The sequence below is a fragment of the Ascaphus truei genome, chromosome 3 (genome assembly GCF_040206685.1).
Source record: "Ascaphus truei isolate aAscTru1 chromosome 3, aAscTru1.hap1, whole genome shotgun sequence".
Taxonomy (NCBI): Eukaryota; Metazoa; Chordata; class Amphibia; order Anura; family Ascaphidae; genus Ascaphus; species Ascaphus truei.
The window spans coordinates 210,831,843-210,858,422 of record NC_134485.1 but is presented as its reverse complement, the minus strand read 5'-3'; the positions used below and the strand labels follow the sequence as shown (position 1 = coordinate 210,858,422).

The window sequence follows — 26,580 nt, the reverse complement described above, 5'->3', positions numbered from 1 at the left end:
ATTTTATTTACTTGAGGCACTTTGAGTAGTGTTTCCTTTGAAGGCACTTTGGTCGCACTAAGCAGTGCTCTTTATTACTGAAGCGCCCACCCTTGCACTTTGTTGTCACATCACTGGTGTTTAACCCCTTCATTGGCTTAGCGGATATCCGGAGGGGGTCTCCTGACCTGAACCGCTTTGATTTCAGCCTCGGGGACCCCATGCTTCCGAGATACAGGCCCAGATATGGGGTGCCGGTATCTCCTATGCATGTAAATGTCCCGCGTCACGTGACCGGGACATTTCCATGCATAGGAGATACCGGCACCCCATAACGGAGCCTGTATCTCGGGAACCAGGGGGTTCCCGGACCTCAAATCAACACAGTTCTGCTCCAGAGACCCCCTGCTCTACTACACTATTAATAAAATTAAAATTGAACATCTTTAATTTCCAGCGAGATTTGCGCAGAGAGAGAGGCGGCTCTCTGCAGCAGAAACAACTCGCCGGGTGAGCCCTTTTCAGAGGACAGATCATCTCTGCGCCGGCTACTCGGCATTTGTTGAAATGTTGCTATCACTGGTATTTGGGGCTTTCTGCATACCGTGATAGCAACCCTGTCAAAAATGGCGATTTAAAAACCCAGCCGCTTTTTTTTATATCGGACTTTAGTGCATGAGGCCCTGTGTGTGATTGTATCTCTAAAGGCTCATTAAAGATTACCAGTAGAGGGAGAGAGAGACCTTTCAGCATTCCATGTGCCGATGCCTCCTGTTCAATACACTAGGGCAGTGTTTTTTACAGGAGCAATCCAAAAACAAAAAACAGTTCTGTAGTACAGTATTAGATAATACTTAAAATAAAAAGTAGTATTTTAAAATTCAACTCTAAAATGCAGTTGTTAATGAGTTTTAACATACTGAGCATGTGATTTCTATAGCAGGCTTCAGCACACCTCCCCAGCAGTGCAAGATCTTTGTAACACTTTCCTGTTTGTGATCATTTGTTGCCACAATTCCCTGCAGTTTGATGGGCTGTAAACTGTAACCATTGACAATGTAACTTTAGTAATATCAGAATACATTATAGCTGCTGATTGATTTGAAACTGAAAGGCAGCCATTTAGTGAACCCTGGGAAGCAGGAGAACCAATCGACCGGCAGCTTATGTAATTAGTTTTCAATAAAGGTTATGGAATTCTGCATATATTAAACAAAAAAAAAAAGATATATTTTTAAGCTGCTTGGATTGTTTCTTCAACCTCTGTTCATTGGGGTTCCACAGAAGGTTGCCGTGATTCAAAATATTTAGTAATAGTGTATTTTGACATTTCCAGGCTAGTAAGCCTTATTACAGCAATAGGAGATCTCAATATATGATATAAGTAAATTCTTAAAGTATTCATCAGTTATTACAAGCTTTTAAATCCTTGTACTATAGGAAGAATAAAAAAAACTGCAAGAAAAGCAAAAGGTACAAGTCACTCACTGTATCAGGAAACCCCCCAGTACACTTATATATAAATCTTTTTATGTCCTGGTAAATATGGCAGTAACTTCCTCATTCACAACAGGTTGAGGAGCAGGAAGCCAACAAGTCTGAGCCGGAGGAATATGATGACGATGAGCTGGATGAGCTCCCCACCTCGAGGACCCACTGGAGGGGAATGATCTCCCGCAAGGCCAGCCAGACCAGTGTGTACCTGCAGGAATGGGACATACCATTTGAGCAGATTGACCTTGGGGAGCTCATCGGCCAAGGAAGGTGGGGGAAGGTGTACAGGGGCAAATGGCACGGGGAGGTGGCCATACGATTGCTGAAGATAGATGGAAACAACCAGGACCACCTGAAGCTGTTCAAAAAAGAGGTTATGAACTACAGACAGACACGGCACGAGAATGTGGTGCTTTTCATGGGAGCCTGCATGCACCCTCCTCACTTGGCCATCATCACAAGGTCAGTGACTTTTATGTCCAGAAGGCAGGTCAGTCGCATGCTGCTTGGGTTGACAGAAGAAGCCAAAGTATATTTCAGTAGGCTAGGGTGACTGTGGCCCAGTTAATTTCAGACACAATATAAATTACTGTAGGTCATATATTGTAGTAGTCCAAGTAAAGGCGCACTCACTGTACCAGGTTAAAGAACTCTGCAGATGCGCAGCAACAACAGTCCCGCAGGAAGCTGAAACACATATATCATACGGTGATCCTTGTGCAATAAACCAATGATTTTTGGAAGACCAGAGAAGAGTCTTTTATTTCCAGTAGGTGATACAAAATATTTTCCAGCTCATGGCAATATGTACATTATGAGATGACTAAAATGTGTGAACGGTACATTTGGTTTTAATTCTAGTTGTAGCCATGTCTGTCATAAAGATGTTCCAGATAAAGAAATGGTTCTCAATCCCCTATCAACCTAATTACCCAAGCTTGAGCCAATAGGAGCAGGTGATAGGCGATGAACATTTCAACTCTGTCAGCTAACAGAGAAAACCTTTCTGAAACAGCAGGGAACAAACCAGGGAAAATCCTGTTGCACTTGATTGGGTTTGATGGAGGGCCCTTTTTTTAGGAACAATTTAATCTTCGAGTATCACTTGGGTACCCCACTTCTGTCCCTGCTCTGTTTAGTCAGGGTCAGTGAGGACAGTTAAGTTTATCGGTTTATACAAATATCCATCATTGTACCTTCTTTTATCCAATTACAAATACAGTAGGTTAGATGAGATACTGTACACGAAGCTTGTGATTTGGTTAGGATCATAGTCCGTGTAAGCCCAAGTAACATAGATGTAGCATGTGTCATTGTTCCCCAAGATAACACAGCATATCCCAGAATAGCACAGAGTTTCCAAAGGGTTCAGTTGTAATGTTGGTGGAGAATACCACAATATATCCCAACATATCATAACGGAGTGAACAATGAAGCCAGCTATATCTGCATATAAGCACATTTATGCAATACCTGTGTTTTTTTATTTTTATGAAATCATGCAAGGTGTTCATGATATTAATGTGTTAACATTGACATTTTTCAGTTTTTGCAAAGGGAGAACGCTTCACTCATTTGTAAGAGATCCCAAGACATCGCTGGATATCAACAAGACCAGGCAGATTGCACAAGAAATTATCAAGGTATGAGGCCGTATGTCGCATGAGACAATGTGAATGTAAATAAGTAAAACACATCTCCTGTGCTCCCAGACTGGTATATAAAAAAAAAAGGTCACTGGGAAATTGTCAGCTGGTGTGAGTGGTGAAGCAATTGCATTGATATTTTTGGTAGGTTTATGTGGAATTTTTGCTATTGGTAACATTTTTTTTAATGGGTATCCATCTTCTTTTTTTCGTTGCGCAATCTGGTGTTAGGTTGCTTTCTGCATCACAGTACCGTCAATTAACCCGATTTCTCATTTTGCATTATTTTTTTGTCTGCATTACAAAAAACGCCAGCATATGATAATTTTCCTCTCGCGTTTTCTAAATCCGTGGATACTTTTCCCGCGATTCAAATTCTATTCAAATCTAGCACCCCTAATTCAGTCTGCTAAATTACGGGAACTGAAAAACAGGAAAGTGAAAAGCTTCTTTTTTTTTTTTTTTACTGAAAGAGTAATAGATGCATACAACAGCCAACAAAAAAAAATAGCAGATCTAGTCAAAAGGGCATATTCTAGTAGCTGTGAGTTTGTCCTGGTAAAACCACATGGTTTGACATGGTCATAAATCACAGAATCAAATTTCACAACTAGCTGTATTCTGTATTACAAATCGCAATGTTTAAAGCGCATCTATAAAAAGTGACAACCCACACGGTTAAACAGCCAATCCGCACAGGTTGTACAAGAGAGTGTTTCTTATGTTGGGTATATATATTCGTTCAAACCACCCTCCAAATAGCACATGGAGAGGCACCTGTGCTCAAAAAAGGAGCACACCTGAGGTACCTGGGATATATGCTAATGATATACGCAAAGTATATTTAAATGTAAATGTAACACCCCACACCTCATTAAATATTTCCATAAAACCTATGCTGATGAGTCTACGCACCCTTGCGATGAAGGGGTACTGGCATTGGGCCCAACAGGGTCAGAACCCAGAACCTTTGCTATTCTGGGCAACAGTTCTAGTATTGAACTAAACTAGATGCTGGGAGCTGTACAGTCCCACATCTCCCAGGTGTCTCAGGTGGGCTATTTTATTGTGCACGAGGCACATTGAAGTGTCAACTAGGACGAGGAAGTGATCTTCTTTTAAAGGAAGCCAGGGGGAGGAAGCTAAAAAGTATGCTGTGACAGTACAGCCCCAGCATCTGGTTTAGTGCAGTGCTAGAGCTGCTGCCCAGAATAGCAGAGGGTCCGGGTTCTGATCCTGCTGAGCCTGATGTCAATACAACCTTCATCACAAGGGCCTTAAACCTGTCAGTATAGGTCTTATACTTTGCATATCTCAGCATACATCCCAGGTACCTCAGGTCAGTGTCTCTCCCCCTCCCTCCCTCCTTCCCTCCCAGCTAAACCTATATTTCCGGCTGTAGAAGGAGTTGGCACCACCTATCTAACCTCCTTCAGGTGGCAAGAGAAAAAAAATGTGAGGAGTTTGAAGCGTTTTAGCCTTTTGCACTTAACGGAAGCTACTAGAATTCCAGCAAGTTTGCAAAAAATGTGAGTTTCTGTTATTTTTGTCATTCAGCCGGGATTTGCAGAGCCAGAATGAAACCGCTTCCAAAACAACATTTTTCCACACCGTTTGGACATGCTAGAAGGGCTTACAGAATACCAAAACCTGCAAATCCCAGCGGAAAGGCACATCTCACACTTACTAGATTATGCCCCAAATAGTTCTAGAATGCACAAGCTAGACACAATAGAACCCTGCAGAGGTTTTTAGACATGGTAGAGTCTGTTTGTTTTTATAGCAATTGGGGTTCATGGCATATTTCTGATATTTCTGATATTATTTATCAGAATATGTGTTATTTCTAAGGCTGCGTCCATAGGACTGCAGCCGTGCGGAGGCACGCGGGTGCTTTCCCTGGCCTTGGTCCGCGCGCCGTCCGGGGGCGTGTCGGGGGGGGGGGGCTGGGACGTCACGGAGCTGGTTCGCCCTCATTGGGCGAACCGCTCACGTGACCGGCCCTGCGAAAATCAGCGCGCCTCAGCACAGGTCCCTGGGCGCAGCCTTAGGCTACTCTTATTGCGACGGTGACGTCAGGTTGCGGTCGCTGGAAAAATCAAATTGAGATGACTTCCAGCGATCGCGACAAAGCCGTCGCTCCGTCGCGTTGTGCTTACTATAAGCGCATGCGGCAAAGCATTTGTTTTGGCGCTGTCGCCGGCACTATAAGTGCAGCCTTAGACCGGCTTTTTATTGGAAAGTACCCTGTGTCCTGAGTTTTGAAAAATTGACCTCTTTAAAAGGAAAGACTGCCGTTCGGTTATACCATGTACCTCATAAGGCACGCCTGCAGCAGAATGTGAAACTAAATACAACTTTTGCAGAGCTCCTGGAACTTTATTATGGGCTTTTGGGACCACACTCTGCATGAAGTCCATCATGGGAAAGGGTTGTTTTATTTGGAGTACAACTAAGGTTACAGCAACTGTCTAATGACTGGCTCACACACAACATTCCCAGGAAACACACTTTTTTTGTGCTGGCTGCTCATGGCATTGTCATCTAGAGCAGGTGTGCGCAAACTGGGGGGGCGCCAAGATTTTTTAGGAGGTTTACGGTGGTTGCAGAGGCCCCACGCTCTTCCCCACGGCATTTAAATTAAATGCCGGGGGATCACATGAGGCCTCTGCAACTTCTCCTACCTGCTATGCAACGTGACATCATGTGAACCCGCGGCGTCATTTCACGCCGAAGACCAAGGGCGGCGCGAGCCGGGGAGGAGAGCAGGCATGGGTGCGCAGGGGGAAAAGTTTGCGCACCCCTGATCTAGAGGAAAGAAGCAGCCAAGGCATGCTTCTGCGAGTCAATTCATAACTTCATCAACTAACAAAAACACAAAGCTGCAGTTATCGGGGAGCCACAGCACATCCCTGCACCTACACTTCCAGCCCCATTAACTAATTAACACAACATATTATATGACAGGAGGCAACATAAGTGGTTCTCATATTTTCCTGTAGCCCTCACCTAAGCACTAAAATTCGAGGCGTGGGAGTATTTGAAGAATTCATGACAAAAGTCTGTTTAAAGTCGTTTTCCTATTGATAGAGCCCATTCTACTTCTGTTGCTGTGTAAATAACATTACTGTCTTGGTTGCCTGGCTACAGGTTACTTGAAAGCCAGGTCAGTGAATCATTCCTGTGCATTTATATGGTGATGCTGTTGTACTGTACGAATCACCTGTACTGTGTGTTTAGATAGATCAGTTAACAGAATTATACCATAAACTTTGGTTATTTAGTTTGATATTGATATCCCTGCCCAAAACAATTAAGTCAGACCCTTGCTCTCTGATTTTTGCAGTAACAATAAAATGGCAAAGGGCACACAGCAGGGAGGAAATTCCAGTTTTCAAGTAGGACGATAGCCTAGTCTGTGTTTTACAATAGAAAAATACAAGAAATTGGGAGTACAAAATAACAACTAAAATGAACATAGAGATTTCAACGATAAAATGAAACAATGCTTTCAATATTCATGAGAATTGTGGTACATTAAAGAATACAGTAAGAAATATTTGCAGAAAAAGAAGTTTAAAAAAAAATACATTCATAGGTTACAGTCCAAATTAAAACATTGGTGGGAGAAAAACTTTTGCAGAACCAGAATCTTCCTTTGCACTGCAGCCACATTCTGATAAATGCACTGTGGAGTTTAACTTGACCTTCACCCGAGCTGTAGCGTGGCACCAGTGTACACGTTACAGTAATGTGCCTCGTATCATGTCAATGTCATTGCTTGTGGATAGCCAAAACAAACTGTTAGGTGATAGCTATTGTTTATAAAGATAACATGTGTGGCGTTTTATTTGTAGTGTTGAAGTTATTTACAGGGAAAATCAATAGGAAAAGAATCCCAGTTAGTGTCCTCAGCAAATTCTGGATTAGCCTAGTTTTCCCGTGGTGAATTGGTTAAATGATGAGTGCGTGTTGTTGGGCCATTATACATTTGCTACTTGGTGCCCCAATAAATAATAACTTTATTTCATATAGCGCTTTTGTCCCAATGGGACTCTAAGCGCTTTACTATTACAGTATAGTGTGCGGTACGCAGCACAAAGGATTGTTACAGACACAGCCTAGATGAGATTACAGTCTATGATTTTGGTGCATGAGGTACAGGGAATTAAAGTGACTTGCCCATGTTCACAAAGAGCTGACACCGGGAATTGAACCATGTTCCCCTGATTCAAACTAGATGTCATTGTTTACAGTCTTTACTCACTGAGCCACTCCTTCTTGCCTGAAATAGCTTGCATTTAGTTATGTACCGAGTACCATTAAATTACCCAGTACCCGGCGCTTTTTCAGCTAGGAACCAGTGCCGAGTAATGTTAGAGTAGCTGAAAATACATCATCACTTACCTGCAGCCAGCGACGGAAGGTGAGGAAGACTACGGTGACATATGGGAGCAGCAGCAGAGGTCCTGTGGCAGTGACAGCAACAGAAGTCCATGTTCAGCCGGCTCCTCCCCGGCTGTCCAATAGGAACGCTCCTGCACGGTCCCATGGTTCCCCGGCTCACACTGGTATCAGCTGTGTGCTGTATTCCTGCGGGGTGTATCAGGTGGGGGCCTCTATAGCAGACCCCCACAATCCCTAAAATGTTGCAGTACTACAACACCATATGTTTATTTCTTACCCTTATCAGAAGCTGCATGCTCAGTCAGACCTTACAATGCCCCTTTTCCAACTCCTCTTGGAGTCCCTCTTAGGCCTCGGCCAGGGTGGCGGGAGTGGGCGCTCTCACGCTGGCCGCGATGAAACACATTGCAGCAATGTGTGTGGCCAGCGTGAGCAAGCGCCTGCCCCCACTCGGCGCTTGGAGCAAGCAAATTTGAATTTGCCGCTCGCAAGCGTGTCATGTGAGCGGTTCACCCAATGAGGGCGAACCAGCTCTATGACGTTGTGGCCGCGCCCCCAGACGAGCGCGCACCCAGCCGGCCATGAATCGCCTGGCAGAGCAGCGCACGAGTGCCAGCGCACCCGTTCCCTGCTGCGGCCAGGCTGGGATCGCGCTCGAGTGCCGTGATGTCACGCGCTCTGCTCAGCGAATTCTGGCCACCTAGTTGCACGCGCGGGGGCATGTCGGGGGTGCGCCCATGACGCCACAGAGCTGGTTCGCCCTCATTGGACGAACTGCTCATGTGCCGCATCAGTGAGCAGCCAAATCAAATTTGTCTGTCTTGCCAAGCAGCAAGCGCATGGGCACATGCACGTGTGTGCGCACGCACCCTCACCCTGGATGAGGGCATTGAGTTATCACTCTGATCGGGCTGAGCGTGAGCGCGCGAGGTTCGCTCCACCCTGGCGGCAGCGTTAGTGGGTAGGCAGTTCCCAGGTGCGTTTTTGTTGTTTTTGATTACCCTTTTTTGTTTCCCCAATAGTCCTAATGCTCCCAAATGCATTTAAGTACCTACATTCTCAGCTGGCCCAATTGCTCCTCTGGAACTCCAACAACACCACGAGAGGATGGGTAGACATAGAGAATGCTTTGAGCTTCCTGGCTAGCATTGGCTCAAGTAGGTGGCAGGATAAGACCGATGGGCCCCAGATATCAAAGTCCCACCCCACTGTTAAGTAGTCGATGTCTGGGACCATCTCAGATCCAAATATCAGCTCTCATCTATTTCACAACCCTATATTTGCCCCGGGGTGGAAGCAGCCGTCTTTCCAGACTTGGAAAGCAGCTAACATCACTAGGGTATGCGACATGCTCTCTGGGTTACAAATGAAAGGTTTCCATAATTTAGGGAGAAAAAAGAGCTGCCTGCAGCAGGGATTTTCAGGCAGCTGCAAGTCAAACATTTTTATTGTGACACTCCACCTCTTCTCCAGCCACTACCACTTATTTTGAAGACCTATTTGCCTCAAGATAGCTGGAAAAAAGGTTGATTTCTCTGATCTATCAAATTCTTTTGAACACATCACCGGAGGCCAAATGCCTTTAAATGTTAAAATGAGAAGCCGAGTTGGAGGAAATCATAGAGAGAGTGGTGGTATCGAACTCCATCTGCACGGTGGTCAAAGAAAACACCTGTAAGCTATTGTTCAGATGGTACCTGACCCCGGTGTGTATGCATGCCATCAGTAGTGCCAACTCCCCATTATCGGGGGGGTGGTCAACATGGCTCTCTTTCACATTTTGTGGGCCTGCCCAGTGCTTGCACCAGTATGGAAACACATATATACCCTGACAAACTCCATGGTGGTCCCTACTCTGACCCCGGACTCCTGGCTGGCACACTTGGGGAGGCCTCCTCCTGGTTTGCCGAGAATCTCCTACAAATTACTATCGCACATCTTTCTCGCAGCAAGAGACTGCATAGCCACCTGCTGGAACAAGCAGACGGCGCCAGATTTAGAGACTGTAAAAAAGAGGGTCTGGCACATACTAACAATGGAGAAAATAACAGCTTACTTAAGAGGAAAATCACCTAAAATCACACAAATCTGGGAGCCCTTGCTGATAAAGAAGGGTAGGGCGTGTTAACCCAAATCAGGCCTTGACATAGGTGTCCAAGCCAGGGCCAAAGGCCAAGACGCAGAACTGGGGGCGAGGGGAGAGGCTTAACCTGTGCCCTTACCACTATTTCTCTCCCCCCACCCCTCTCGCTTTTCTTCTCTTTTCCTTTTTGTTTCCTCCCCCTCTTCATTTGACTTCAGGGGTTAATGTAAAGTATGCTTAAATATGCGTCAATATCAAGCCATGGGACATGTACATAATAATTGATGTCTTCCCCCCCCACCCCCTTATTTCTGAACCCCATAATAATCTGTAAAATAGTTGAAAAATAACATTTTAAAATGCACTGGTCTCATGCCCATGTGTGTTAGAAGAGAATGAGAGGCAGATTCTGGTACTTTGTAATTCTGGAACATTCACATCTATAGCAAGAGAAATCTCTGAATCTGAAGTCTCTCTCTAAATATAGCCATCTCAAAAAGTGCTCTCAATAAAGGTTTTGTGTATGAATTGGCTGTTTTGCAGGGCATGGGATACCTGCATGCCAAGGGCATCGTCCATAAAGATTTGAAATCCAAGAACGTTTTCTATGAAAATGGGAAAGTCATCATCACAGACTTTGGACTCTTTGGTATGTCAGGCGTGGTTCAGGAGGGAAGGTGAGCTCTTATCACACTTAGATCTTACCAATTGATATTTACAAAGCAGTGACATGGGCGGAAAACATCCGTCTTATTCACTTAAATATTGACACCACTCTTAACACTTCTTCATTTCTTTATGCAGTGTGGGTACATTATTTTGTTGAAGCCCAGTGCTTTTAAAAAGCTGTGAAATGGTGGTATGGCACCAGGGAGGTGTTGGAGGCTCCCTGGCAACAGAAGGGTTAATAAAGGCTGTAAATAAAGTTTTCCAAGCAAATCCACACTAAGGTTTTAAGGCATAACCAACACATTTGCAAACATATTATTGCACATGAATAGTTTGTCAATTGGTTTTGTAAGAATGTGGTTCACCGAAGAGTTTGGGAACTGCTGCCCTACGTAGACAGAAGTCTTACAGTATGATTCCAAACGGCCTCCTTTGATGTGGTGGATAATACGTACATCAGCTGTACAGTTACAACTGTTGCCATTTGTAATGGCTAAAGAGTTTAGAATAAGGAAGATCACGAGAACAAATACTGCAAGCATGAGTCGGGGATAACAAATAACAGGATGTAAACATATTGAGCCATATTTACAAAAACACCCATGTGACTGAAGGTGGTTTATCGATTAAGTAAAGTAAATATAGCCCATTATTTGTGATATGTTTAAACTTGTAGGAAAAAGAACACTTCTGTGTGTTTAGGTGCGCTAGGTGTGAGTTCCCTGTACGTCTAGTTATAGTTAGACCCTATCTATTCTAGAAAGGGATGTCAAATAAGTTGCATATAAATGGCACCATAAACAATTAATATGCTCAAGTAGACACCCAACCACTGTGAAACATATGCATAGAATAAATATAAAAAAAAATAGTATCATAAACCATTGATGGATAATGTCCATGTAAATGCAAATTGGCAGCAAGTACAAAACTTGGTATGTGTGACACAATAGGGAAGTGTTTATAATGTATCCACACAAGGCAAGTGTTGTAACATTGGATGTGTTTGGTATCCACATTCACTGTCCCATAGTTATGTGACAAAGTCTATAGATAACCAGTCCTCTTCAGAGTAAAACCTCAATATACAAAAGAAAAAATATGTCTGCGTCCATTTTTTATTTTGTTTTCTTTTTTCTTATGTTTGAACTTGTACTGTTTCTGTCTTGCTCTTTAAAGACTTTGGAAAGTTTGGATAAATAATATATGCAACTAGCCTGTTTGTGTGATAACCAAGTGGTCATCTTTTAAGTTCTTACATTTCTCTTCAACTTTTACAATGGCAGGCGTGAGAATGAATTGAAGTTGATCCACGATTGGTTGTGCTATTTGGCACCAGAAATAGTTCGCGAGATGTCCCCCGGCAAAGATGAGGACAAGTTGCCCTTCTCCAATGCTGCTGACGTTTATGCTTTCGGGTGAGGCTATCCCCGTGTTTGATGTCCCTTTGTCCGCCTACTCCCATTATGTATATTGCCATAACTCGTTCACATAACAAAGTGTTCCATGAACTACTGGCAATGGAAAAAGACAAATATAGTGTTAGATTAAGTGATGGTGATGCGTTCTTCTAGCACACCAGTGTTGTACACAGTGCTGTGCACATTAGCGGTTCCAAGCATAATAAATCCCTGCCCTCAAAATCTCCCAATCCAGGGTTTTGTGCCTGAAGCACAGGGAAGTAAAGTGACTTGGTGACACTAGATTCAAATACGTTCATTCACTGCTCTGAAATGCATATGTTGTGAATAAACCTATTCAGTGCCAGATGAATTTAGAGTTCACAAAAGTTTGTAGCCCCCTCTGTATAGCTGAAGATATTTTCACCTCATTTTTATTGCCTCGTGTAAAAATTGTGTGACTTTTAGACCATTCTTATACCAAATATGACAATAGTAAGCTGATACTGTAAGTTAAATATTAGTTTAGAAATTGGTAGCTGAACCAACTGATCCGTGTCATATTACATCATTTCTCTGACGACCTGCTAACTATTACAGATACTTCACCTTTAGTGGCATCTTTTAATGGACTAACATACTGTATCAATCATACAAGCTTTTCTTGTGCATCAGCTTTCCAGACTGCAGAGGTCTCTTCTTCTGATGTCTGCGATTTACTGTACATTGTGTTCGACAAACAAGAGAACCTGAAGTGTACATAAACATTAAAAAATACAAGTAGTAATGAAAAGCGTGCAAAAACACCTCTACAGATGCATATTTCAATCTCCTAGTTTTCTTTCCGTTTTCTAAAACCTGAGCTCTTGTTTTAGGACTGTGTGGTATGAACTGCAAGCAAGAGATTGGCCCTTCAAGAGTCAGGCAGCGGAAGCGCTCATCTGGCAAATCGGAAGCGGAGAAGGAGTGAAGCAAGTCTTGTCCGTCATAAGTTTAGGCAAAGAGGTTACAGTGAGTGTGTTAGTTTTTGCAAATTGGCTTGATTGGCTGAAGTACCTTAACTAGACTTTTTCTGATTTGGTTGACTGGGCTTAGTTCTTACTGATGTTCTGTAATGCCTCTGCGTTTCTTTTGTGTGTCAATGTTACATAGTAGATGAGGTTGAAAAAATACATATCCATCAAGTTTAACCTGTGCTAAATTTAGACGACAGATACTTTATCCTATATCTATACTTACGTATTGATCTAGCGCAAGTCATACAAAAAATCCAGTGGAATATCATCCAATGATATCTCATAAGGGGAAAAATAAATTCCTTCCTTACTCCAAGAATTGGCCATCGGATTACTCCCTGGATCAACATCCTTCCCATGTTTACTTATTTGGTATACCCCTGTATTACTTTCCCTTTCTAAAAAGAGATGTTAATCATTGTTTGATTATAAACGGATGTCTTTTGGTTGTTTTGGCTCATTCTATTAGTTTTTTTCTCCATTTTGTATCTGTGTCTATCCCATGAGTTTTTTTTCTTTTACTTCACTTCAGAAATTAGAATGCCATCTAAATGGCTTTTTGTTTTTGTTTATAATTTTAAGGGACTGTTATGATTTCATACTTTAGTCATTTAAATATATAGTGCAAATATCACATTTAAATCAAATGTATTGCTAAACAATAGTAATATCTTCACAGAGATATATGGTGGTGCAAATCCAACTTGTGTGTAACTCTCCTTTCAGAAACTAGTGTCTGAATTTTCCCCAATGCTTTGTCCTATAAAGTGAGGGCAGAAAAACCACGAAAAGGTTATGCTGCTAAATTTTCCGGGACTTTGATCTCTTGCAGGAAATCCTGGCTGCATGTTGGGCCTTCGACGTTAGTGAAAGGCCAAGCTTCACCCTCCTCATGGACATGTTGGAGAAGCTGCCAAAACTGAACCGGAGGTTGTCACATCCAGGACACTTCTGGAAATCAGCAGAGTGAGTAACTTAATACTTTAAGTGCTTCCACCAGAACTGTGCACAAATGTGTATCCATTTATTTCAAATGCTGTTTTTTACACTCATATGTAATTAGAAGGAAAAAAAGGAGAACACAGAATATGCACACCAACTATTTAGCTTTGAATAGGGACTAGAGTTACAGGAAAGATAAATTCAATGATTCCTTATTATTGTTTCCTCATATATACAGCATATAGCACCCAGTATTATAGAAACATTACACTAGAGTTGAAGGACATGCGGTCTGCAGACTGGCCTATGCATGCAATACGTTGATATGGCAAGTTACTCACATGGAACAAGTGGTGGTCTTGGGTTGTACTTCATTAGTTACAGGGGCATTTATTTACTGAAACATGCAAACACTGATGCTAAAACAAAATGTTGGCGTTTCTGATGGCGTAAAATAATACTTCATTAAAGCAGCCATCTTGTAACATGGATCAGACATGGGATTATATAGCAGTCACAATAAACAAATTGATACTTTTAACATATACCAAAAGGGCAGTTCTTGAAATTACAATTGAACAAAAGAGAAAATGGTTAATTATGAACCAATTAACATACAGTTTTTGCAAATTACTGTATAACCTATTCTAGATATCAATGTTATAGGTTCTAAAAGGCACACATTGCCAGAGTTAATTCTTGGGTACAGGGGAACCCCTCCTATAACCTATTTAATAAAAGAAATGACACTGTATATATGTATAGTGGTCGACAATTCACCAAAGAATCTTTTCGCCGAACAAAAAAATCTACTCGCCACCTAGTAACACACGTGTGCTGCTTGGGCCAATAGGAGCTCGCCACGATGTTAAATCCACTCGCCCGGGGCGTGCAAATGTATAGGTTTGTCGAACACTGTATATATATATATGCAATACGATACCGTGTTGACGAATATCAAAGGCAGCACTCCAAAGGTTGGTCAAAAATATATACTGTACTGTAATTAAACAGACATCATTCCAACGTTTCGGTCCGCGTGCGGGACCTTTATCAAGGTGATGTGCACGCGGACCGAAACGTTGGAATGATGTCTGTTTAATTACAATATATTTTTTTGACCAACCTTTGGAGTGCTGCCTTTGATATTCGTCAACACGGTATCGTGTTGCCTATTTTATTATACAGGATCTGCACCCACCCTATTGATCTATTGATTGACCTGACGGAGTGCTCACTGTTCCTTGCTATATACTAATATATATATATATATATATATATATATATATATATATAGCTCCACTAACACGGTACAGATACCTCTACATATGTATATGACGTTGCTTGTTTATACTATTTTGTTATTTTTTTGAAAAAAAGTATTTTTTTGCATGCATAAGAGTGAATGCGCCTTTAGAAGCAAAGTATACAAATACTGTAGTATGTATACATCACTGTCACTAGTTTTTAACTAAACTTGTCATTTTTGCTTCTCTTCCTCCTTGATATTTCTGCTGGTCTCATCACCACTGGCAATTCTTTTTTCATTCTTCATGATCCGACTGTTGGGCCTTCTTCATACAACTCCATGGATATTATTTCGACACTATTTTGCATCATTATTCCTGGTCTGGGTCTTAAATCTGCTTTGCTTGCATCTGAATGTGATCTGTATACATTTGTAAAAATGTGTGGTTTTGAAATTGCAAATGTTTTTATGAAGGCCTTGGCAAAACTTTTACACAAAGGGCCAATACTACCAGCATGGTGTCCACATAGACTGCCCAGTAGCTAACAAATAATTTGCTTGATCATCACACTACGGCAGGCTGGTATTTCATTTACTTAAGGCCTTTTTTCACCCCTATTAACACATTGAGTGCTGCAATAGGATTGGAATGCAATAGGATTGCAATGCATTTCTGTGTATTGTGTTGCAAGATGCTTCTAGTAATTGAGGCGTTAATCTGCTCTGGAATTTAGCTATCCACTGGTACCATCACACACACTGGCGTTGCCTTCAGCTCCTGGAGAGCTATGATGCCATCTAACATTTCAGAGGCTTTTTAAACCATTGGTAATGGGCCATTATTCTCACATATTTTTACTGCTATGCACCGGTCTCTCAGAGACAAGTCATTAATCAAAGATACAAAATGGATTATTAAGATATCCGATAAAGCTCACAATTAATGTCCCATATTTATTTTTTGCAGCAACTTCTTTCCCTAAACATTTAGGGATGATGCATCGGCCTCCCAGCTGCAAAAAAACAGTTTTGATCTGTACCTATTTTATGAAAGATAAAAAATCGAAATTGGAAAGAATTGGATATTTTTTTAAGTAAAACTAAAAGCCCTACTGTTCGCAACCAACACAAATTGATTTAATTCCAAATGGTATCAATATTGAAAATGTGTTTCCAAGAATATCTTTTTTTCTCAAACTAAACAAAAAGAAATATTTGACATGAAGCCAAATTTACCCTGTATCAATGTGTCAAGTCACTTGTGCATCATCTAGTATTTCGGGTGTGGTGACAGACGTTTCATAATGCACATATCATATTGGAATGTATCAAATTCAAGGTCAGTTGATTGATCAGTTTACACCAAATGTAGGAACTCTATCACATTTGAAACATAAGTAAACAGACAGGTGCAGTGCATCACAGAAAACTCATCTCTACATTAATTCATCACTCGGTTGGTTTTCTTAGATTAAGAAAATGCAATAAACACATCTCTGCAAAATATTTGTTTTGTTTTATATTGAGTGGAGGATCTGGTGCTTTAATAATTAGCCTACAGTATAATGCATTTAAAACCATCAGCGTAGGTGACACAAACTCTTCTAGTTCCTTCTAAAATATCCCCAGTCATAGCCTAGTGCATATTATGTTTTATGAATACATTGCAATCAGAGATTTTGGCAGGCTCTGTGGAATACAGCACATATACCTTCTCACCATGTCCAATAAACCTTTCCCACCTTTCATAACATTTCAATAACATCACTAACATCCATCACACCACAACCTTTATATCACATAGTTTTCTAATTACGGCCAGTGGAGAGTTCAAATCATTGATTAACTGTGTTTTCTCCTTATCATAGGTTATAGCTGCTGGCAAACTAACTGGGCACTGCCTTGCATGCTTCCGTATGTCTTCTGCTAATCTTCACCTTCTGGGACAGTTGCCTTCCATCCACAAAACAAATTCACGAATATTAGATCAACTTTCTAACCCTTGGATGTACCTTCTGCTTTGACCTCCTCCCGCCTGCTATTCTCTTGGTGTGGGCTGTTGCTTGAATAACAAATTCTGACTGCAAGAAATCTACTGGCACTAACAATAGGACCAACTGTGTTTTAACTTTCTCAAGCACTTTCGGCCAGCAGTAACTTTCTTTGAAGTGGGGTTACCAGCATTATAGTGAAATAATTGCACTGCGTGCATTTTTTCTGTGTCCTAATAAGCACTATTTTAGCATTAGTCTGTGTGTGTGTGTGTGTGTGTGTGTGTGTGTTCTACAAGATTGTTCAGCAAAGAGGGAGAGCCTCGAAAACTAAGTTGGTATGTACATGGGATCCACTCCGAATAATATTTCCACATTAAGACTACTTTTATTTATTTATTTTAAATAATGTGAATAGGTGTGCTATTTATATGCTTTATTTACTGGGATATTTATATGCATTTTAAGGCAAATTATTACTCATACGTGTTAGGATTAGAAATGTTCCTGTCCAAACTCTGCTTGTAACTACTGCAAGCCTTTATTTTTTGTTGTTTTAACTGCAATACAATAGCCACTGTCCTATTAAGCAATACGTGCTATTGCATTTTAGTACATTTACTTCCAAAAGATGTACACAAACTGCCATTCGTTATTTCATTGTTTACCCTACCTCTGCTGAAGGGGCAGCAACAAGCGCAAAGCATTGCTGCCTCCTCTTACAGGAAAGGAATACATTTTCAAATGAGCCAGCCCCACCCGCCTCAATAACCTCTTCAAGCTCCTCTTAAAGTGTACTGATACTATGGTCAAATAATGTGAGAAGAGAGGATGTACATTAATGGAAAAGTCACAGAACTGACCATTAAAATGAGAAGAGGAAGTGATATTCTAGAAATGACCGTCTTTAAAGGTTGTGGGTTTTGTTTGTTTTTTTAACTATAGACATGACACCCCTCTATATATGGAGGAGGGAAGGTGGGCTATAACATAATGTCACACTGGGTCTAGTTTGTGGCAGGAACATCTAAAAAAAGAAATCCTTAAACTGTTTTATTTTTTGTTTGTCTTGTAGTCCACACTTGTTTTAAAAAATGGTATTTTTAATGCTGTTGCACAAATTTGCTTTCCAAGCTGGCCTTGGGTTTCATTTTATATTCTGTATTGGTTTGGCAGTCGTGGTTTATATACGATATCTGTTGTGGTTTTTTTTTGTTTTTTTTTATTTTATTTTTTTACTTTTTGTGACGGCAGACGAAATCCACTTGGCCCACCGAGATATCATTTGCTATATGCAACATTCATCAATGAATTTCTCAAGTCCTCTGGGGTATCTGTTTTTAGAATGTCCTGGTACTACACCCCACCATCTGTTAACAACAAGGCCGCTCCCTTATTGTTGGACAATCTGACAGCACCCTTGAGTGATGATTATAATTATTATTATTCTTGTGAAGCGGATGAAGTGTAATGGTTTTCACTGGTCTAACTTGGCTATGTTTTTGTCCCCCTTTTTCTAGCATTAACAGTAGCAAACTTATGCCCCGTTTTGAAAGGCTCGGCCTGGGAATCTTGGAGCAGGGTAACCAAAAGATCTAGCCTGCTGTGGAATGTCTCAATGCCATTTTCACTGCTAGCACACCAGAACCCTTCAGAGATTTGGATTGCAACCAAATTGCAGACACAGAGATGACACCATTTATTGGATTTACGCTTTCTGTGTTACTGAATTATAAATGAACACGTTCCGAGCTGGAAGGGGCTGGCAAAACACGGCAGAGTAATGCGTTACATGCTCCTTCCAGCACTGAATGAGTTGGGCCTTAACCTCTACTTACTGTTGATGTTGTTTACATATGATTTTCGGCATGTGAGCTGTATTGTATCAATGGAAAATAATAAATGTGACTGACTTTCTTTTATTTTTTTTTGTATAAGCTACGCTATTGAGTTGAAATTGTATGAGGGTTTTTGTATGTAGCGTTATTCCTGGAAGTGTAATGAAATTAACCTCGCTCGTTGGTTGGTGATTGGCAACAGGGTCGCAGTTATTTACTTGGCAACTTAAGTGTAATGCAATTCCTGAGGAGTGTGGCTTCACCATGCTCCAATCTAGATAAACCCCTCTAAATGCTGAAGTCCACAGGAGTGGCAGAAAATCTAAGCTGGTTTTGCCAACCAGTCCATGTCATGAGGAGTGTAGAGGGCGGTACTGTGCTACCCATAGAATTAAGGCTTTCTCGTTAGAAGAACAACAAATGGAAGGGTAAAGTACATTTTAATGACTAACTGATGTTATAAGAGAATTGCAAAGCTTTATAACATAACATAAGTTAACCATATAGAGGTATCCTTTTTATCCTACATTTGTGCATTCTGCCTGAAAACACCTTATGGCCTCTTAAAATGAGTGGGGACGTAAGGTGTCTATTAACATGGCACCCCTTAGCAAATATGGGTCATAGTCTTGTTTCTTGTTGACTATGCTTCCCTACAGTTAATTTCATGCTGTGTGATCTTGTTTATTTTGTATGTTGCCAGTACTGGATTAACTTCCAAGCCCAGTACATCGTGGAACTTGTCTTTAAAACAGCTGCAAGTTTCAGGATATATTTGCATAAAAGGTAAAAGTCCAACTATTGAATAAGATCCCACTCTCTTGAAACTGAGACAAGTGGTCACAATGTAATTTTGCCTCATTCATGGTTTCATGCAATAGAAACGGCAAAGACAACTTTGGGAATACAATCCATGAATGCTCAACAGAAACTTTTGTATCATTATATCAAAAGTTTAAGCTTTCAGTTTAACTTCTTCTATTCTGACATCTTAAACATCAAAAAGCAGCCGTCTAAAACAAAATTGTATTCTTGCTTGGTGTCAACCCTTGACAGTGGTTTATAGTATAAAGAATACATACAAACGTAAGATCTCGTAATAGTTTTGTTTTTAATTGAAACTTAAGCCCACAATAATTTAACAGTAAAATAATAGGATTTAAATAAATATCAGTATGTCCTCTAACTGTGTAGCTTTATTAACTTCCTGCTCATATAGGATGTGGGCAGAGCTTAAAATACTTTGATAGTCTTTTTTTTTTGACCGTTCAGAGTGAGAAAAAACATCCAAATCTGACTGCGAAGTTCTGTCAATTGTCAACAATATGATCATTAAAAGATGGGGGCTCTGCAACAATTATATGCACATCACTTAGTGGAGGTTTCTAGCTGTTTCCATGCATCTTTGGCTGTGTATGGCACAATTTGGGTCAACATCAGATCAAATCGTTTGGGTCACATAGACTTCTATAGACATGACCAGTCTATTGCAAGGGAAATCCAGGATGCAGCACATAAGCAGCAGCACCACTTACTCTGCAACTTTGAGCTAGATTGCAAATAATTGTACTGCATTTATACATATGAATCCTGTTTATCCTGATCTACATGCTGACCAAGGAAAGAAAGTACAGACCTGGGAGCAGCATAATGCAAAAGTCACAAAGGCTCATGTTTGCTAAACTGTATATAGGCACAGATCCACAAAAGGGTGCCAATCATTGGCGTGCCTTTATCCCCATTCATGTGAATGTGAGTCAAAGCGTGCTATAGCTTAGTTCGCTTTTGTGGATATGGGCCATAGTGTTCACACTTTGCACCAGATTTACAAAACTAATAACCATTACCAAAATTAAAATATCTTTTTATAGCCCCATTTACTGTAATTCAGTGACCCAATTGTTACTGTAGATCTTTTACAAGCTGTCGAACAAGAGTACGCGAGCACAGGGGGAAGATTTGTGATGGATTCTAGAATAGCAATGCTTTGCTAACCCTTCTGGCAGTGAATGAGTTAATGTGATGAGAGTGTCTATATTTGTAATTGAGGCAGCCATCTGAAATGTGACTTAATGAAAATGCACATTATGGGGGCTGAGTATCCATATTCCAAACTTTCTAGCTTTAAAATGATATTCTGACTACGCAGCCACATGTTAAAGCACATTGTATTGAGCTGATACAGTAAATGTTAAAGGTCAAAGATATTGCACAGTAAATAATTTTCTGTTAATTAGGAATCCGACTCCAAAAGGCTGTTTCCCCATTGACGGAGTTTGTTTCGTTAATGATTATCCCCTTTTATGAATCTTTTATTGTGAAACTGTTTCCAATGTGACTCATGTATGGAAGGGCATTCCACATTGCAGTGCACAAAAGCTTTTGCCTTCCCAAGTGAACAAGCTACATGCCAAACTGGACATCTGTCAGTACAATCGTAACGGCCAAATCTGACATTGATATGAATGTTCACTTATAAAATAGCCAGCGTGTGAAAGGGTAACCCCCTCTGTACTTGTTTACACAAGCATTATAAGAAAAACAAAACATTGCCTTTCATAGACCACATACTGTAACCCTATGAAGAGATGCAAAGCAGATGTTTTGATGACAGAATGAAGCCTGCAATAAGTCCTATTTATTAGCTGCAACCCCACTTACTAGACAACTTTTAACTGGCTTACATATTATGTGCGACTGGTTTTGTAAAATTGCTACTAGCCCAAGATACTACAGGTCTGTAGAAGTGCAGACCACATACATTTTGCAGTATTTCCAATACCCTCTCTCTTTTCATTTGAATAGCCTACCAGAGGTTTAGTTACAATTGGTAGCCTGCCTCATAATTGACTAGACATTGGATTTTTGCGGGTCCCAAGGCTGTACGCTTCGCAAAGGCCGCCTGAAGAGTAAAGTTGATCTGTACCTCACCTGAGAAAAGCAGCATGTTTGTCTACAAACTGGTCATAAAAGGTAGCCCGGATGGTTAAACATTGAAACCTGTATGCTTGTAAGTTTTAATGTGCAATTCAACCTTCAACACAGTACACACAACAGCAGGTTTTTATTAATAATTTATGTGAAACACTGAAAGGGTAGTTTGCATTTGAACTTTACTAGCAGAGTGTAGACTTATTCCATACGAAACACAGAGCTATGAATCGCATAAAGACGTGCGTATATATACTTCCCCATTATTGTAATGCATTATACCGTTTCCAGGAAGCAAGGGGTCCCCGGAACCGAAATTAGTGTGATTCAGCTCCGGAGGCCCCCTGCTTCCTACCTATGGGGGGTGTATTTTTTGGGGAGTGTCGTCCTTATTAGTACTTTTCTAAGGGTGGCAACGTACCTGAAAGTTATTAACATTACCTCTGCTCTGTGAAATCTCTCCCACCCGAGCACTTACAGATGTAGCAGATGTTAACCCTGCCATTAGCACGATGCTTTGTGTTAACACTGGCGCGTTATTTTGCCGTAGAGCTATTGAACATAATGGTTAAGTAGATTTACGCGAGTTATCTAATGCATTATTTTGGGCTTCAGTCCGCATTAACAGGGTAATACGATCTGCTACATCTGTACCGTGTTGTGAAAAATTTGGCAGCATTCAGATGCCTGTTCGTATGATACCTCAAATAAGCTTTTCACAAAAGGGTATTACAGATAAAAAAAATAAAAAGTATGTATAATAAAATATTAAGCTGAGTCTTCAGACTGATACAGTGACTCTACAGTGAGTATCTATCTTAATATGGGGTGCTCTTGCTACGGTTTTTTTTTTTAATCCCAAATCAGTGGTCATTTGCAACACACGATTTACCAACCACATTGTGGCCCTCAGAAGTAAAGGGGTTATTGATCTTTTAGGTGTATATCTTTTCTTTAATTTTGAAAGAATGTTTTCAAAAGGTGGTTTTCTTTGAATGAAGGTTCAAATATGAGTTGCCTTTTATAACACTGTGTACAGGGGATGGGTGTGTATGTGTGTGTAAGGAGTAGTTTGTCAGAATGACTTTTTGTTTGTTTTTTACAAGCCCTTTTGCATGTGATCTTTGCATGTGTCATTTTTAGCCCATCTTGGGAAGAAAAAAAATTAATTCTTTTTTTTTTCTCCTGCCTCCGTGGTTAGAAATGGACCAATTTAAATGGCAATCTGGCATATCGAGAGATTTGTAAAACAATTCATAATTGTGTATTGTTGTATTTCCATCTCTCTCTACTTATGAAGAAGGTTTTTCTTTTTAGACAATCTCAACTTTGTACCCTATTCAATATGGTGAAAAGTGGGGTAACACATTGCAGTTAACAGTGTAGTAACTACCATTTACCTGTGTTACACCATTTCCCACTACTAGTGAGCCAGAGTACGTGGTCTGACAACACAAGTCGTAGTGATGGGAGCCAAAGCTAATTACATTGCCACTGATGCAACCTTAAATTATTTCTAACGTCCAGAGCTACTGTACACGCGTGTTTATGTTAATTTTCAACAACATTCAGTAACTTCAGTATTTTAATTTAAAAGAAAATCAGAGTAAAAACATGATTTCCTTTCATCATGGTGTTTAGAGAACTTCTCTATCCTAAGCGCTTATTCTGTATGATACGAAGAGGTCGATCAGGCCCTTTTCTATCATTGACTTCAGTTGGGAATTTTCGTACGGAAGCGGCCTGACCGACAGCTTTGGATCATATACTATAAGCCCACCAGTCTTCTATTTAATATGTTGTGAAGCGGTTTTCCCACCCTCTGGAGATTTACACCCCATTTAAATGAACAGAACTTAAATCTTCTTGCGCAAGAAGAGGACGGCTTTATAGCATATTGAATAGCGCCCTAGACCCTACTCAACATGGTAAAAAAATGGATAAGGTACATTCAAGTGACTAGAAGTTACTGCATCTTTATCTGTTTGTTGCCCATCTTATCACCATATTTAATATGGTCCAATGAGAGAGACAAGGGGAGTAAGTATGCAGCAGACCCCTCTTTTCAGTATATGGATAACAAAGTACTCACCACTGATCTAACAATAGATTGCCCTGTTTTTGTGAATTAACATTTTCTTTGAGTTCGATTTTATGCACTAGTGTCTTGATTTTTTTTTTTTTAATGGTGTTTTCTCTCTTCTCTTTTTTTACTAAGAAAAAAAACAAAACACATAGATTTCTTGGAATTTCTTCTTTACTTTAGAGGTGTTTTGAAGAGGACCACTAAGTTAAATGTGACTATTGTTTAATAATATTCCTTTTTGTGGTATTGTAGGGGAGTGAATAGCATTGTAAAATCCTGCTATCTTTTTAGACATGTAAATGTGGAGATGTTTATTTTGGCTGTACAATACTGCTCTATTGGCTGAGACTTCAGTGCTATATGTAAATGGAGTCTGTATTATGGTGTAATGGACATGTATCTTTTTAATGTGATGTAAAATTTTGTACAGTAAAATTTTTATATTTTCTATCAACTGAGTTTGTCTTCCAGAATTGCTATTAATTTAATTAAACGATTAGTATTAACAAAGGTTCTGTATTAGTTATGCAACCAGCAGAAGTGCACTCCTATGCTATTGAAATTCTGGATATTTAGGATTCTATAAAGTCAATAAATTGATGCTCTCTGATAAAACAAATGGACTACGTCTCCTTTTATTCTCTTTTTTTTTTATTATTATGTACTGCTTTGCATATTTGTTGTGACCCTCCACAGCGTTCATCTCAACCCCTTAAGATAGATCTATGCCTCCTTTTGAGAGCACTGCCACATAGAGTTGCCATGTGACTTCTCCAAAAATACCGGACAGAATGGTGAAAGGTGCGACGCACTCAACACATACACACAACACTCTCTGCTGTTTCCTCCTCTCCTTGGCCCCACCCTAAGGCTCCTGATACCTCCTGATTGGCTGCATTACCCAGCAGCAGCCAATCACGATGGAGGAAGCTGCCCAGCCCACACTATTTTCAGAGGGGTAATATATGTCCAGTATTATCCCAAATTTATTACTGGACAGTGTCCAAATACAGGACAGTCCAGTTCAATACTGGATACCTGGCAACCCTAGACTGCCACAGTATACTTGAAGAAGAAACCAATGAGTTTTAGATAGCTCTATAGATTTATTTCATCCATAGAACACTACTGTTGCTCCACTACAAGGTATGATAACCAACAACAAATTTACATTTCTTCAGGACCAATACGATTATTAGAGCTTTGAACTCCTGCCATACACATGTGTTCGGCATGAAGACCGTCAAGGTGCCTTTGGTTATATCATAACATTTGGGGGGTGGGGGGAGGGTGGATGCTTTGCATAGCTAATATTTGGAACCTGTTTTATTGAATCCACCATGTTTTATAACCATTAAGCTGTTGAGCACATACTGTAGGTTTAACAAACACATAACATAAACGAGTACTGTATCAAGCTCCTATTGAGCTTGAGGGTTCTGCTATGGTATGTAAAGCACCGTACATAAAAATGCCAGTGTCTACATCAATAACGGCAACAACTGAACATTGTGTAGAAAACATTAAGAACAAAGGAGTAAGTCAAGATGGCGGACAAAAGGCAAATCCAAAAATGTGCAGTCCCACAGTTTTCTTTGAGAAAACTGAAGCTTACAACCTCTGCAATCGGATTTTAAAGTTGCTGGGACAACAACCCGGGATAGAGCAATATGGCTACTGCCAACCAACATGTTGCAAGGCATCGAAAACCAGCAGTAATCAACTGTCCATAATGGGATTCTGTAAAGAATCCGTGATTCTTACAATATTTTCAAAAGCAAGCGTTGTTCTTTATAGAAAGATGATAACATGCTAGTTAATAGTACTATCTAAAACACATTTGTTTGGGAAGAACCCTGTGATATTGACACTTTGTCAAGTAATATAATTATACCTGACCTGTGCTTTGTTTTAATTTAAAGTTATTACGGCTGCTTGCGCATCCACGATTGGCATTTTTACAGATTTACCTTCATTATACATTGAGAGAGGTGGGGTGGTGGGATAGAGGAGGGGGGGGCGCGGGAGATAGGTGGTGGGGCGTGGGAGAGGTGGGGAAGTGTGAGAGAGGTGGGGGGGCATGGGAGAGAGTTTGGGCGTGGGAGAGGCGTGGAAGAGAGGTGGGATGGCGTGGACTAAAAATCCTCTTAAAAGAAGTTTATTAGTTGAAATACAAAAAACACACCACTCCAAAAATCCTCTGTCACTTTATCTCCCTGTGCCTCTGGCACTAAAAACATAGATTGTAAGACTGTGTCTGAAAAATGTCTCGGTAAAGCGCTACATAAAATTAGCAGCGCTATTCAAGAACAAACTATTATTATTAAAGGTGGCCAGGAGGAAACCTTTTGTAACAGCTTCCGTGTGCCAATGAAATCACAAATTGAATCTGGGTGAGTAAAAAAAACATACGTGAGACATAATGATTAGCCAAAAGAAATCTTGGAAGGAAGCTGCTACTCTGTAACAGCCCCTGATACCTAATGTACAAGAAAAACCATTAAACAAATAAACATTGGTACAATGACAACATGTAAAAGGGATGTTCAATGTAGCCAAAAGATGACTAACAATAATTGTCCTCAATATAAAATACAAATACTACCAACAAAATGACTAAATAAAGACATATAACTACTGGAGAACTGTGAAACTATAACTTAAAGGGCGCAGATTAAATAACCAGTATAGAAGTGAATAGAGACAATGTAACTCTATAATACATGAATAAAGCCTGTCACGGAGACCAGAACTTTTAACACCTTTTCCACTGTGATCAATACCATCAGACAGGACACAGCAGTTGAATAAACTAAAGTTTATTCTGGCAAGCCAGCAAACGCACAAAT

The 26,580-nt window shown here is 40.4% G+C and overlaps 1 protein-coding gene across 2 annotated transcripts in view; it reads left to right on the top strand.

Annotated features, from left to right (window-relative positions):
- KSR1 (kinase suppressor of ras 1) overlaps positions 1-24,185 on the top strand; it is a 176,332-nt gene extending 152,147 nt beyond the window's left edge. For both annotated transcript variants that reach the window (XM_075590024.1, XM_075590023.1), the window contains 7 exons: positions 1,553-1,935; positions 3,020-3,116; positions 10,153-10,286; positions 11,565-11,696; positions 12,554-12,689; positions 13,527-13,660; positions 18,397-24,185. In XM_075590024.1, coding sequence (XP_075446139.1) covers positions 1,553-1,935; positions 3,020-3,116; positions 10,153-10,286; positions 11,565-11,696; positions 12,554-12,689; positions 13,527-13,660; positions 18,397-18,475 — 1,095 coding nt within the window. In that variant the 3' untranslated portion in view covers positions 18,476-24,185. The remainder of the gene's footprint in view (positions 1-1,552; positions 1,936-3,019; positions 3,117-10,152; positions 10,287-11,564; positions 11,697-12,553; positions 12,690-13,526; positions 13,661-18,396) is intronic.
- Positions 24,186-26,580: the final 2,395 nt, after the last annotated feature.